At 41.8% G+C, this 15,371-nt stretch overlaps 1 protein-coding gene and 1 long non-coding RNA gene across 2 annotated transcripts; one reads left to right on the top strand and one right to left on the bottom strand.

The window, feature by feature from the left end:
- Positions 1-190: 190 nt before the first annotated feature.
- Positions 191-2,820, top strand: LOC307047334. Its single transcript, XR_013810394.1, has 2 exons — positions 191-874; positions 1,305-2,820. It is a non-coding gene; the product is annotated as an uncharacterized lncRNA (long non-coding RNA).
- diras1b (DIRAS family, GTP-binding RAS-like 1b) lies at positions 2,129-10,252 on the bottom strand. Its single transcript, XM_079694225.1, has 2 exons — positions 9,919-10,252; positions 2,129-7,853 (listed from the first exon to the last, which is right to left on the bottom strand). Exons 1-2 carry the CDS (start codon positions 10,225-10,227, stop codon positions 7,566-7,568), a joined length of 597 nt encoding a protein of 198 aa, XP_079550351.1. The 5' UTR covers positions 10,228-10,252; the 3' UTR covers positions 2,129-7,565.
- Between the last annotated feature and the right edge of the window lie 5,119 nt (positions 10,253-15,371).

The following is a 15,371-nucleotide window of genomic DNA, read 5'->3' as shown; positions in this document are numbered from 1 at the left end:
AAGTTTTGTTTGATCTGTAGTGGCATGGCTTAAAGTAGTTAAAAGTCTTCTTAAGAATATATAGAATCTCTGATCGTTTTTATACTAACAGCTGTCAGATTCCTGCTAATAATATAACAAAAAACTGTCAGAATTTTAACAATTTTTTAATTTTTTCCATTAAAGTATTTGATTTGATATATATATATATATATATATATATTTCCATGTCATATCTATGTCAATTCTTATCAATATAAAGATTTAACTTTACCAGACCAACTTTATTGAACAGTTTTTTCAAAGAGATCAGAAAAAGGCTCATCACATCAGTGTTCATTAAATGAATTCAAACTGAGAGCATTATAGAAAGAAAACAGTAAGAAAAAGCAAGTGTGTAGACATTTACTTTTGCAACATTCAAGAGATTTTTTTTGCATAATTCAATGTCATTAAGAGAACCAATAAATACTGGAGAAATGTAGAGGTAGCAATATTTGTGGATTAAATATTTTTGCTAAAATTATAACATTTCGAGGCCCCATTTGATACGATCATATGTTGGGACTTAACCAATAATGGAAAGCATATTATGTAAATCTGTGCACCTCACATTAAAATGTCTCCTCTCCACTCTGTGCTGCCACACGATGGCGCCATGACCCAGCGGTAGCTTCTTCTCTTCCGGAGAAGGTGTGGGCCGCTCCTGCTGTTCCTGGCAGGCCCAACGCCACCACGAGCTGGAGCTTAAAGTGCTGCATTATCATGGGATGCATGTGGACGCTTCTCTCTGCGGTAAAGGGCCACAGAAAGGTCCAATGAGTAGGATAATATATTTTCTAAATCTTCGTTCTCGGGGCCATACATTTGCTGCATGTCAGAGACAAAGAGGAAGGTAAACACTCTACTTCCACAGCCGCAGTTTCCCTCATAGCTCTATGGAAACACACCCCTCTACTTATTATAACCACAGGAGAGCTATTTATAACTCGTACCGCTCGTACCGCATTGGCCTCATTCCCACTGATGTGTGAAATTATGCTGATGCCTATACATTTCTCCATAATTTCCTCACCTTTTAGCCCCCTCTTTCTCCTTCTCCCTGCTCCATTTATCTCACTTCCTTCCTCCTATTCACCTTCTGTGTTTCCTCTCCTTCCCCCCCCTCCCTCGTGTGTGTTGTTGAGGCAGCGTTGTTACAGTGAATTACATCAGGGCTCTTCATTTTATGAGAAAAAAGCGGTGGAAGCCCATGACTCACGACTGAAAGACGCTCTCTGGCTGACACCCACTCAAATGCGCCCTCATTTTTTGTCCCCTTTCAGTAAACGGTCATTAGACATCCCCGGATGGCTTGAAGCATCACTACGATCCAGTAGGGGTTCACCTTTCTGCGTGGATCTACGCCCCAGCGACCCCTCGGGAGGCCTTGTACCTGTCGTAAGGCGCCTTTGTCCCCTGCAGGGTCACACCTCGCGCGTCAACATCACACTGTCTGCATAGCAACTGGGCTCAGCATCCCCAAGCAGAAGACTCCACGTTCTTGGAGAGTTTGTAGAAGGATCTGGAGGTTCACTGTGTCAAACGCAGCACAAATGTCCAGAAGGTAACGACAGGAGAGAGGGAGGCTGCTCTAGCAGTTCCTCACTGCCCACGAGGAGAAGTTGAGTTGGCCTTCAAATTCCATTTTATTTTGAGTCTCCTTGCATCAAAAAGTGCATACAAATAGCTGAAGGTTACTCAAAAATGTTTGTCTAAAGAATTATAAAGCCGTTTTGAAATAATGACGCCCCTTAGCGTGTCACGTACAATGTGTTGTAGCCAAATGTTACATAGTGATGTCACTATGTAATGGAGGTAATCAAAGTAGTCCAATTGAGGCATTTCAGGCAGGTGGGGAGTGAGTGGGATGTTGGCCTTTGCAGAATATTGACATGCACAAAAACCAATATGACACAACTACAGGAAAGGGAAACCCCAACAAGAGAAATAAGGCCCCTTTAAAGTCAGGGGAACAAGTGCTGTAGGTTATGAGGATTCATGATGGGGGCATTATAAACGCCTTTGCTAAATGTCATGGGAATCTATCAAATCGTTGTTGAGTCATACACCAGCAAGAGGAACAAATAAAAGAAGACGAGAAACACTCCTCAGTTCACATTTTTATTAGGAAAATCATTTTGCAGATTTGATTATTATCATCTATATATATATATATTTATATTTATATATATGCTATTTTCAGTTATTCAGAGGATGCATCAGCACAGTATATCTTAATAGGAAGACTATTGCTAGAATAAATATCTATACATCATAATTGGTTAAATAAAAAAAAAGTCCCAACAGAAAAAAGGAAATAAACCAAAAGAATAATTTACACAAAAAAAAGAAGTGCTTAAAAGAAATAGAAACATTTGCTAAAACAAAGCCGTAAATCCTGCTGAGGAATTTATTTAAAAAATACAAAGATGATTCACAGTTTGTGTCCTTGTTCTCATGCTGGCTGGAACACCAATAGGGACCATGCAGGGATGAACGGCCAGAGCGACAGGATAGTACCAAACTACTTTACCCACAGAGTCTAAATGCCCCACTGTATGCCGCTTGTCCACAGAAAACAGCTCGTGAGGGTCTGAGGCGATCAGACAAGATGTGAAGGGGTGAGGCGGAGAGGTTAATGGGGTCAGTTATCTTTCAGATCCTCGACTCAACAGGACGTCAACCTGCCCCCGTTGGTAGGAATGAGTTTACGGAACATAGTTACACTAGAACACAACAAACATTTCTTTGTATTTAGATAGACCAGCTGCCCTTTCGTTTGAGCATCATGTTTCCCATCCTGCTATGGAAAAAACACACATGTGATCCACACTTCCTCTGCTGTACAACAACATGCTCTTATGCAACATGACCAGTAAGTACCCAGTACCTGGTGACGTAAACTTTGCCTGGTCCTAATCAGAAACTGGGACAAAAGCTGCCAATGTGGATTTCTATGGAGATCCAATGTTTAACATTTAATAAATTACTAAATCATTATTGCAATATTTCAGAATTTCACGTATATTACCTTAAAAAGCCTGTATTTGGTCATATGATTGTTCATTTAAAATTGAATATTGGTCACTTTGGGCTTCCGTAGATTGCCCTGTTTAAAGTCAAAAGCTGTTTTACTTGCAGTTTTAGCTTATTTTTTAATAAAGCCGGTTAAGAAGCTCTCCTCTGTAGAAAACTTTGCAAGCGTTGCTGTGTCATTTCGAATTGGACACTTTGACTACAAAAAGGAGACACAGGTGACGGCACCTTCCCACCACGGCATCCTTTCCTCTCTGAAATATGAAGTCCTTTGAACACTATTTACAACTATCTACAACCAGGAGTGAGCAGGGTTAGCCTCCCGTCTGTTCTAGTGCAACCCACACACACACACACACACACACACACACACACACACACACACACACACACACACACACACACACACACACACACACACACACACACACACACACACACACACACACACACACACACACACACACACACACACACACACACACACACACACACACGACACAGCGGTATTATATAAAAGTAAAGTCACGATTTCAGGGGGTCGGACAGCTGATTTATGGAGAAGTAATGCTGACAGCTCAGAGCGGAAAACAGCCAGAGAGAGAATGAGGCTTCACTGACAAGGACTGTGTGTGAGAGTAATATGCGTGTATAAGTGTGCATGTGCAGCTAAGGGCATGCAATCTGTATGTGTGTGTTTGAACAATACTAGATGACTCATGCAGAAATCAGTAGGCATCCTCCAAAGGAAAGCTTCAAATATCTGACCGAAGATGGTACAACAACAGCATGTATGTATGTACACACACACACACACACACACACACACACACACACACACACACACACACACACACACACACACACACACACACACACACACACACACACACACACACACACACACACACACACACACACACACACACACACACACACACACACACACACACACACACACACACACACACACACACACACACACACGGATGCACTCGTGGGCTTCCACACAGAAAGCAGCAGTGAATATGCTTCATTGATAAATAAGAGGAGACAAGCGATGGGAGGACGGGGGGCAGAGGTGTCTGTCCTGATTCATGCCAGCATTTAACTCACACAGCCCAAGAAACACAACGCACGCTCACACACTTCCCATGCACGCCTCCTCACATGCACATCTGAATCCTACACAGGCTAGTTAGTAAGCGCTCTCAATATTTATCACACCCTTCCTATTAATGGCACCCAGCCTCTAACTCCAGCTTGTTGTCCGTACCGCTATCACGCGCTGTCTCATTGTTTTTCTCTGCCTGCTGTATCGTATTCCACGCAGGGACATGGACAGCCTCCTGTAGACGTCAGCAGAACAACAGATTGCACAAACATGCGCTCGCAAGCTGGCGTTTTGCATTAACCCACCAGATGCGTGAAGCTCATATTTATGTAGCGTGTGCACCACTACTGCCGGTAACGACACATCAGATCAGGCCAACTGTCTGATAGTTAAACAGATTATTATTTCTAGCTTTTTAACCTTTTGAAGGACACATCAGACAGAAATCACTCCATCCTTCTGGCATCTAAAGCAAGCCAGGACAAACTATGTCAGTTGTTTAAAGTATAAACTGATGGCAAAAAGAAAGGGTAAGTAAGAGTGAGCATCCCTGGCTTCTAACATGTTAGTAAAGGGTACGTTTTACAATGCAACGTTTAGGAGTTTAGGAGGACCTCACATTAGTGCAAAGGACAACACATTGATAACTGATTCATTCGGAAAACAGAAACGGCCATGGAGTGGCACCTTTAGTTACATATTCACATATCGCTAGTATTATCTGATTGGTATAGCTGAAGAGTGGATGTGTCAAATATATCATGAGCATCGTTATTAATAAGCTGTAAACTACAGTAAATAGCAACATCGAACCTCCTACTGTAACAACGACCTCAAGGACTTATTCCCAGAAAGACAGTTTTTCTTTACATGGGTAACATCTTACTTGAAGCTCTTATAAACATTTCATTCAACTACCGTATGCTTTATTTACAATAACAACACTGTTGGAAGTTGTTATTTTATGGAACAATGCAGGAGGGACATTTTACATGGTGCTTATAAATGAGGCGTCGCTGATTTAAATAAGCAAGTCTTCAAGTAAAATGTCACCCTAAAGTGCCCGGTTCTTGATTCTGCTGCACACATACAGACATCTGAGAAGGAGGACGGATGGAAACAGTTGCTGTGCTTTTGTTTTGTCCACAAGAGACGGACACACAGTTACAACCAGGCATAATCTGCGTCTTTGGGTTTAACAGAACAAGAGCAGATTACCCTCCACTCAAATTGTTGTTAAAACCGCCTTAGAGACGGAGAAAAGTAGGCAAATAATCTGTCCCCCCGTCTGAGTCCTACTCGACCTACACACAGCTAACGGTCACATCATGAAACCCTGTTGTTCAGCAGAACCACAACCTCATTGTGCCATGTACCGGACACATAACAACACTCACATCTACAGATGAAGGAGATACCGGTGACTGTTTCCTCCGTGTTCAGATACATGTTAAAGATGAGGAGACAGATAAAAGTAAGAGAAACGTACAAAAAGGAAATACAAAAAGAAATGATAAAAGATATGCAGTTCAAAAAGTATTGTGCTTTTGGCTGTCCCGTGTTTACCGTGTACAATATTCAGAGCTCCTGCGTAGGGACAAAAGGTTTAAACATGCACTTTGGACATACAGCAGAGCTCCAGGAGGATATTCTGAGTTAAGCGGAGATCCTTTAAACATAACAGGCAACAACATGAACAATTACAGTGTGTGTGTGTGTGTGTGTGTGTGTGTGTGTGTGTGTGTGTGTGTGTGTGTGTATGTGTGTATGTGTGTATGTGTATGTGTGTATGTGTGTATGTGTATGTGTGTGTGTGTGTGTGTGTGTATGTGTGTGTGTGTGTGTGTGTGTGTGTGTGTGTGTGTGTGTGTGTGTGTATGATATAAAGTGCAGTGTGAGGGCATTGAGGCTAAGCTCCGTTTGTCTTCATCAGTCAACAGTACTCAGATTGACTTTTTTTGACACTTGCATGAATGCATTTGTGCGCATGCTGTGTGTGTGTGCGCGCGCATGCTGTGTGTGTGTGTGTGTGTGTGCGTGTGTGTGTGTGTGTGTGTCTGTGTGTGTTTGTGTGTGTGTGTGTGTGTGACTCATTCTGTTTCCTGTTTACCGACGCCTGCATGTGAGAGGTAATGTGACCAAAACAACCAGAGGAAACAGAATGTAAGTGATTCAATATCACATTAAATAATCTGTATGCAACCATTTTACATTTATCCCTTATTTATTTAATTATCTGTGTGCTTTTTTTGTTTAAAGAGGGCTTTTCTGACTTTGACATGACTATATAAAGCTTCATAAAGATAGCAAACAAGAATAAAAAAGGCAAAAGAAGAGACACCTTCACGTGGAAGGTGCCAAAGTAAACATTCTTGACCCCAGGACCAAAAACCTTCCTCTTCGTCTCGGCAATGATTATCCGAGTGTATCATCCTCGTAGACAAGGCAGACTCGATTTTCTGTTTCCTGTGTTCGACGAGTGTCCGGCGTCTTTTCCTCCAGAGCTTTTCTGTCCTAAATGAAAGTCTTAAAAGGATTGTTGCGTCGTATCAGCAGCGTGTATGCGCCTACCCGCTGGAAGCCCCTCCACTTCAGACGAAGACATTTAAAGAGTTTGCGGACGAGTTTCTAGTAGAATGACTTCTTGATAAATAATAAGGGTCTTTTTTTAATGTTTCTGGAGAGAGGCTGAGGCTGAGGAGATGAAGCGTTAATGCTTCAAACCTCACCCTTTGACTTGTTACTAATGTGCAGGGCGTGTGTTTAGATGGAATATATTTAAATATCCCGTGTTTATATACATCAGAGTCCTCAGGAGTTGCTCTGGGATGTAGCTGGGTGCGCTAACGTCATTCATGCTAACAGTATCACACCTGTACTTTCCCTTTTACACCTTGAGCTGGCGTTTCCACAAGAAGAGTGAGTTTAACTAAGTGTATCGACTCTGTTACAATTACGTTACGTCTATTTGTTATAGTAGGGGGGTATGTGAGGGGTGACGAGCGGTGTGCGCTGAGTAGGGGGGAGGGGCTTAGATGAAGAAGTGGGAGAGGAAAACATTTTTTTGGATCACTTTAGAAACCTTCTTGTAGTCATTGCAGTCCAAGGTCTTGCTGAGATCCACAGCCGGGTTTTGTGACGGCTTGGATGATGCTACGCGTACTTCTTGTTTTAAATGTGCGCTCATTTCTCCTCTCCACAGAATGCACATAAGGCTCTAAACTGAGAGCTGTGGTAGTGATTGGGTCAAACAGAGGTGAATGATGAGATTTCCGTTACACCTTCGTAACATTTTGCTCCGAGGATACGTTTAGTGAGTCCTTCCTCTCTCTCTCTCTCTACTTCCTGTTCTCTGTATTTCTTCCCCACCTCTCTCCACCTCCACCTCCACCTCTTACATCACGCTGCATTTTCCCTTCAGTCTCTCGGCGCGGGACTGCTTCCCCGAGCGCTTTCCGTCGATGTTGAGGCTCATGTTCCTCTTCTTGTCCAGGTTGAGGAGCTCCTGGAAGAGCTCCGTGACGTTGTGGTTGGTCTTGGCCGACGTCTCCATGAAGGCGCACTTCCACTGGTTGGCCTGGGCTTCTCCGTCCTTGGTCTCCACCTCCCGAAGGGTCTCATCGCTCTTGTTCCCCACGAGCATGATGGGGATGGCCTCAACGTTTCCCTTTATGGCCAACACCTGCAGAGGAGGAGGAACATAAGAGACACCTGTTATGTTCTGGCTGGGACGTGCACATCATCAATTATTTACATTTTTAAAAAGATTGATTTAACATCGGATAAGAATATTTGCCGAAATGTATCAAAGTCTTTACATCTGTAGACACGAAATGTTACTTTTTTCAATTTTATTCAACTAAATGTCACATCTGTGGAGGAAACTTCTGTGTAGCAACGCAGTGGGAGTCACCGACTCATGAAGGAGACACAGGATGTCAAACACTGATATTTAATACAAGCATTGGCCGGAGAAATTCACATCACAAGTCACATAGTCAAAGGTTCTGACTGCACGGGTGGGTTGTCATGGCAAATCTGATCAGCCTTGCATGTTGGTAGACCTTTTAACTAGTTTACAGAAAGTCAAATCCACATATTGGGGATGGGCGTAAACATCTGCAGACACAGGAGATGTCTCTCACATCTGTGGAGCTTAGAAAGCAGTCGTAAACCCCCCCCCTGTGCCCACCAGGTCAGGCCATAAAACCTAGTATCAACATACGACTGCATTAACACATTCCTTACGGGAGAAGAAGCAGGGATGCTCGTAAATGTCAACACACAGAATATGTTAAATGTCTAGGAGTAAAAAGAGAAATATTCCCTCACAACATCATAAATGTATTTTGTTTGTTTTATTTATCCGTGTTTTAGCACATACAGTGGTAGAAAGTGATGGAGTTAATTTACTTTAAGTACTGTACTTCTTTACAGTTGAGGTACTTTTGATTTCTACTCAAATACATGTCAGTGGGAAATACTTAGCTGTGTACTCCACCACATTTATTTTATACATTAAACTCCTTTTGGGATTAAGGATGCTTACAGAACATGCTATACAAAATGTAATTCAGATGACCCTCCCATTAAGAGGTTATGGACATTCATCCACGCATTTAGTTGTATTCTAATGAATAAAAGTTATTATAAAATGGACATTTGAGAAAAATGTGTTCACTTTCATAATTCAAGTATATTTGAAGTAAAATCCATTATGCAGGATTTGTACTTGTGAAAGTACATGATCTAAGTACTTCATCACCACCCTTCCTGTCTGAATCATGCAACAACAATGGTTTATTATTATGTAATCAAAACAACAAACAGCTGTGAATGTATCCTTCTAACTGGACATGAAGGTGATAAATGCATCCTGGACTTCCATTCTCATTAAAATACATGTATCACGGGTGTCCAAACTTTTTTTCCCCGAGGGCCAAATACAGACAAATATAAGAAGGGCCGGGCCACTCACTAGAGGTATTTTGCCTCATAAGTTAAGTTATACGTTGGAAAAGTAAATCCAATATAGGTCAATTTTTCTTGATACTTGAGAATGCTTTCAAAAGAGAACAGCTCCCAGCTCTCCGGAGGGTGTCATTTATTGTCTCGCAGCTCATTCCTTAAAACAGAAGCTTCAGATTGATTATAATAAGAGCAAATAGGAAGGGTATATTTCAAGGTTGTTACGTACGTTTGTTATTGGGCTTTTTTCTTATCAACTAAGATTTGTTAGAACATGTTTTGAAAACTGGGCTAACTGAATACCTTGTAACATATATATTCAAGAAGTACAATATAAGACAGGCAGAAGTTTATTATACTTAAGTCATTATACTTTTTTAATTTGCTGAGCGAGGGCGGATTCAAAATAGTCCGCAGGCCGCATTTGGCCCCCGAGTGGGGGTCGCGAGATGATTACGAAATAAAAATGAAAAAAAAAAAAAAAAAATGAAAAAAAAAATTTGATTATTCTTTTTTATAATTTTTTTTTTAGAATGATTATTAATAATAACGTTTGCATAGACATTTTCAGGGGCGGACTAGCCATCTGTATAATTTCCCCGCAACGAGGCTCCCCCTTTGACAATCCACTAGCGCAGTGTTTGTGCGGAAAACTGAAATTAATTCACTAGCACCCGTCCCCCCCGTCGACATGGGGTCGCCAGTCTCTGGCACTGTTATTTTGGGGGTCGCGGGCTGAAAAGTTTGGGAACCCCTGGTCTAGACACTTATCCACCCACCTGTTGGTAAATGGGTTTGAGCTCCTCCAGGGACTGCTTGCTGGTGATGGAGTACACCAGGATGAAGGCGTGGCCTTTAGAGATGGACAGGCGCTGCATGGCGGGGAACTGGTGGCTCCCCGTGGTGTCCGTGATCTGGAGCGTGCACACACTCTTATCGCAGCTGATCACCTGGCGGTAGGTGTCCTCCACCGTGGGGATGTAGGTGTCCCTGAAGGTGCCTTTCACGAAGCGCAGGACCAGGGAGCTCTTCCCCACCCCCCCCGCCCCGAACACCACCACACGATAGTCGTTGCTCTGCTCCGGCATTCTGCCCCCCTCAGGCTAAAGACAGCGTTACACCTGTGATGTTGAGAGGGGAGGAGGCAGGGAGGGAAGGGTGAGGGATGGGGAGAAAAAGATCATTTTAGCAAAGAGGTATTTTAGCAAATGAGCTGTCAGTAGATCGAGGAAGATGGTGGGACTTAACCTCCGCCAGTGGGTGTGAAAGCACTCCAGTCGTCCTCGTGGTCTGACTGCGAGCCAGAGCACAAATTAGAGAGGATGAGGTTGGTGAGGCTCCAAGCGTTTCACCTGACGCAGTCATTTCCCTGATCAATACTGTTCGCAGAGTTTCAACCCCAAAAACATTAACGCTCTTTCTCATTTATTAACTTTAGCAACTGCAGCAATCCCTAGAGACGGAGAGTCCTTCGAGGATGGTTGAAGGACAATAACATCGACGTATAATGCAACGCAATACAATACAAGCCAAACGACAGGACAAAACAAATGGTATCAACACCTCTCAAACACACACACACACACACACACACACACACACACACACACACACACACACACACACACACACACACACACACACACACACACACACACACACACACACACACACACACACACACACACACACACACACACACACACACACACACACACACACACACACACACACACACACACACACACACACACTATAAGCATCCCAAAGATTAGATCATTAGATCGTTTTTGTACATACTGTATCTTGTAAGTATTTCACTGATCATCAACTAAATCTGTTTCTTTAGAGATCCAAGCACAAGCAAGGACAGGCCAAACACGTTGTCTGCTCTAATCAATATTTTCTATATTAACATTCGATCTCAAAACGATACAAGTGAAAGATATCATCCGGGCTCTGCAGTTACTCTGATCTCTAGAGAGCCTTCAGGCGTCTTTCTGCGTAAGCTTTGGTTTAACAACCTGGTTTTTAAAAAATTGCTTTTGGATCACTCTCTCCGCACTCAAAGCCTTGTTTTTTGCAGCAGCATGCAGGCAGCTGTTTTCAAACAAAACGCTGTACGCTACCCACTCAGCACACAAAAGACAGAGATCAAAGATAGTAACAAGCTGATGAACACAATAAAACATAAAGGGGGTTAAAATGAGGTAAAATAGATCAACAGATGGCCATAAAAGCCACTCAAACAAACAGTGAATGTGTAAAGAAGAAACTATGCTTAAAAGTTTAGATATTAACTTAAAAATGGACATTCAGGGTAAGCCATCGAGAAAACTAGTCATGTGTGTTATATACAATACCCGTCGTGCACATCTAGTGTTGTACCCGTTAGATATGTAGGATTGTATCATGCAGTCTCTTATCTAATCTCGTATAGTTTTAAATATAAACTATGAAGTTGTTGGGAAAATACTGAATGTACTCTTCTAATATCAGAGTATAGCACATGATAACAAAAGCCTAGTTGTGTACGTTACAGGATGTAGATTACCTAAGAGACACTGTGTTGAACATACGATAGCTTTGTTCCAACGATTAAATATGATGACCCGAGGGAGATAGGCACATGACTCTCATGTTTATTTCTTACACAGGCCTTAGCTCAGGGGTGGGGAACCTTTTTCCTCTCAAGGACCATTTCAATTTTTTCCATATCCTCCGAGGGCCGTACAAATGATGGACCTCTGCTTAAAAACACTCAAATCACAGCCCATTCATTTGGCCTTTCTTTCATGCTGTGCAAAGAAAAAGCAACCTCTTAATCCAGATATCTCACCATTTGTTCTTAAATGTTGAAGTTAAAAGCATCAATCTGGTGCACTTTGAGAGCAATATTAGAGATCTATACATCTCTCAACACCCATATGAAACAGAACTGTAAGCAGATCTCTTTTTCTATATGGATATTTTACAAATCACTCCCCTTTTAAACTGTATTCTTGTTTATTAATAACAACTTTTTTTTGACTGTCATATAGTATTCTGTACCTGTTTACTTTATTCTCTTATTTTTGTATAGCTATGATCATATACAGATGTGCCTTTACCTCACTGGTTGTAGAAGCTTCTTATATTCATTAGCATAGCTAGCTAACCAGATGCTAATAACAAGAAAGTTATTGACTGTATGATCAGTATGACAGATGAACAGATCGCCACTGGGCTTACAACTAAAGACACAGCCACGCAAAAACTGAAGCATTTGTACGGCTCCTTATGGATACTGCAATTTATGAAGTGCCAGAGCGGCGTTGTGGTGCTCTCCGTCAGTACTAGACCCCTGTCAGACGAGACACACACCACGTGATGACGTTAGGCTTGTGTTGTGTTCAAGGACCCTGTTCTTGGCCAGGAAAAACAGGAACTCGCTTGTTTAATTTTTTTTAGATCTAGATTTCTTTTTTCATCAGTTTATAAATTACCTCGAGGGCCGTACCAAATGGTCTCGCGGGCCGTATACGGCCCGGGGGCCGGAGGTTCCCCACCCCTGCCTTAGCTAATCTGAACTAAGCATAGCATACTGTTTTGAACCGGTATTCCTCCATCTTGAGACTGTAACTCCCTCTCTGTTCAGGAACTAGTTGTACCACATGCTCTGTAGTGTATGTGATGACTACTTCTATTCTTGAGAGGATATTAAATACATGGATCCTGATATTGAAGCCGATGAACAGTGATATTTTTCTAACAGAAGTAGAAAGGACATCATTCTAAAGCCATGATGAACTGGGTTTGCAGTCAGCAGCATCACCGAACCTGCTGCAACTCATACATATGCATCAGAAGAAGACTAATCTATCGCTATCTTTGTAGTGCTGGAGTCTCTGCTGAGCGTATGTGCATGATTACGCATTGTATCTGATGCATTATTTATCTGCTGTGGATCCAAACCTGCTTTGAGGTCCCATAACAAGATGCCCATTCAGTTGTGATCATGTGCAGCTCCATAAGCTCTAGTTGTAATGAAACAGTAAATTGACATCAATACTAGACGGAATAAGTGGATTTCTGTCATGCTTGCTCTGCTGGAATCCACTATTGATGGTTGGGCCTCTGTAATTGCATTGCCAGTTTCGAGATAATATCAGTCGAGGAGCTCAAAATAAATGAGGATTCAGGGAGTGCCTCTTGAGTTTTATAGTCAATCTATAGCTGTAAGTCTGGATGACGTGCAGGAGCGGGAGCACACAGCCATGCATTTGATTTGCAGATGAGTTTTCTGATCATATGCCTGCATGCTGTCCACTCTGTTAACTCTTTAAGGCCAGGGAAAGCAGAACATCGTGTTTCATTGCTCTACGACAGGGGTGTCAAACTCAAGGCCCGGGGGCCCAAATCCGGCCCGTGACTTCATTTCATGTGGCCCCACAAGTGCTTGCAAAGAATGTCATCTATTATGCGGTTACATGCCGATTTACAGAAGCATGTTGCCCATGAACTACATGTCCCATAATGCATCTCAAATTCGACTTTTTTCTCAGAATGTGACTTTTTTTTCAAAATGTCAAAATGTTTTTTTTTCTCTCGTAATTTGGCTTTTCGTTTTTAAATCATTTTGTGACATTCTCACTGAAGAGACTTGCAATTATTTGCCCTAGACTTCTGCTTTCAGACGTAGTTAATTATGAAGTTATTACCCTATCCGATGATAATCCAACGCAGAGGCAATGATGTAATATAATACATTATTTAATATATATTACATATTTATATATGTATTTTTATATAGTCTTCAGAATCAGAATCAGAATACCGTTATTAGTCCCACAGAGGGGAAATTTGCAGCGTTACAGCAGGAAAGAGCCACAGACAGCTTAGTGTTGCATATCTTAAATGCGTTAAAAAAGTACTAAGTTATAATATAATAAACAATATGCTAAAAAAAGATAAAAACTAAAAAAGTTACATAATTTTCAAAAATACAGATCAAAAACAAATCAAATCTACAAATCAAATCCTGTAGCAGTTCGTAGGATTTAGCAGCTCGGTATGTATTACAGTTATTAAAGTTACAACCGGCCCTTTGAGTACACATAATGCTGATGTGGGCCCGTGATGAAATTGAGTTCAACCCCCCTGCTCTACGGGGATTTACAACTCTGGAGAACGCTGTCAAACTGAAGTTACATTTTGTAAAAAAAGATTTCCACTGTGATTTTTAACCTTTAAGTTCTGCAATAAATGCTTTAACCGGCAATCACTCATTTGAACTTGTTTGCAAATTCATCCGGCAGTGAAAGTGCAACACGATGATGCATTTTGAATTGTTGTGTTTCAACACTTTCAGCCCACCGCTTTGGTTTGATTTGGCCCGCTAACTTTCGGTTCACTCTCAATAAGACCAGGAAGCTGTTTTCATCACAGAAGCTTTGACTAACCCTCTGTGTCCTCTCGCCAAACGGCAGGAAGACAGGATAGCGACTACCTGTGAACCAATGGATGGAGCTTCTCGTCAGTGTAGAAGTCATTACTCGACTATTTCTCAGAAGGACTTATCACAAACAAGACTCCAAATCCCAATGGTCTCACATCTATTCAATGTTTGTGAGCCACAGCCTCAGTGGGCATGTTGTTGACGCCTCACCCCAGGTTGCTCCTGTGGGGATCGTCCACAGTACTGAGTGTTTGTGTTGCTTTGGATAAAAGCGTCTAACAAGTGACATGTCATTTAAAGGTCCCCTATTATAATGTTTTTCATCAATATATCACAGGTCTCAGATATATACAAAACATGTCTCTGAAGTGTTTGTCTCCGAACACCAAACAGATCATTGCAGCATTACCCATAATCCCCTCTGTTTTCAGCCCTGTTTCCAAAGTGCTGATTCTCTGTCTGTTACTTTAGATGAAAATAAGGATTACACAAGACAAAACATCGTTCTGACATCATAAAGTGGCCAAAATCTGATCAGCTCATTTTCAGACAGGTTTTTATAGAAATGGATCAGGACAAAAAGAGAGAGAATCTTTGTTCCTGAAACTTTCAGAGTCTCTTTCCACAGAGGGGACACATGTTGATGTAGAAGAGACATGAAGAAGAGGGGACACATGTTGGTGTAGAAGAGACATGAAGAAGAGGGGACACATGTTGATGTAGAAGAGACATGAAGAAGAGGGGACGCATGTTGATGTAGAAGAGACATGGAGAAGAGGGGACACATGTTGATGT

This window comes from Notothenia rossii, assembly GCF_949606895.1.
Source record: "Notothenia rossii genome assembly, chromosome: 7".
Taxonomy (NCBI): Eukaryota; Metazoa; Chordata; class Actinopteri; order Perciformes; family Nototheniidae; genus Notothenia; species Notothenia rossii.
The sequence above is the reverse complement of the archived record's forward strand: the minus strand, read 5'-3'. Positions and strand labels throughout refer to the sequence as shown.

Bases quoted from the DNA above. Each gene is read 5' to 3' on its own strand.
- diras1b (XM_079694225.1), bottom strand. From the start codon at position 10,227: ATGCCGGAGCAGAGCAACGACTATCGTGTGGTGGTGTTCGGGGCGGGG. The intron at 7,854-9,918 runs GTGGGTGGATAA...CCTCCTCTGCAG, and splicing joins TCAAACCCATTTACCAACAG to GTGTTGGCCATAAAGGGAAA.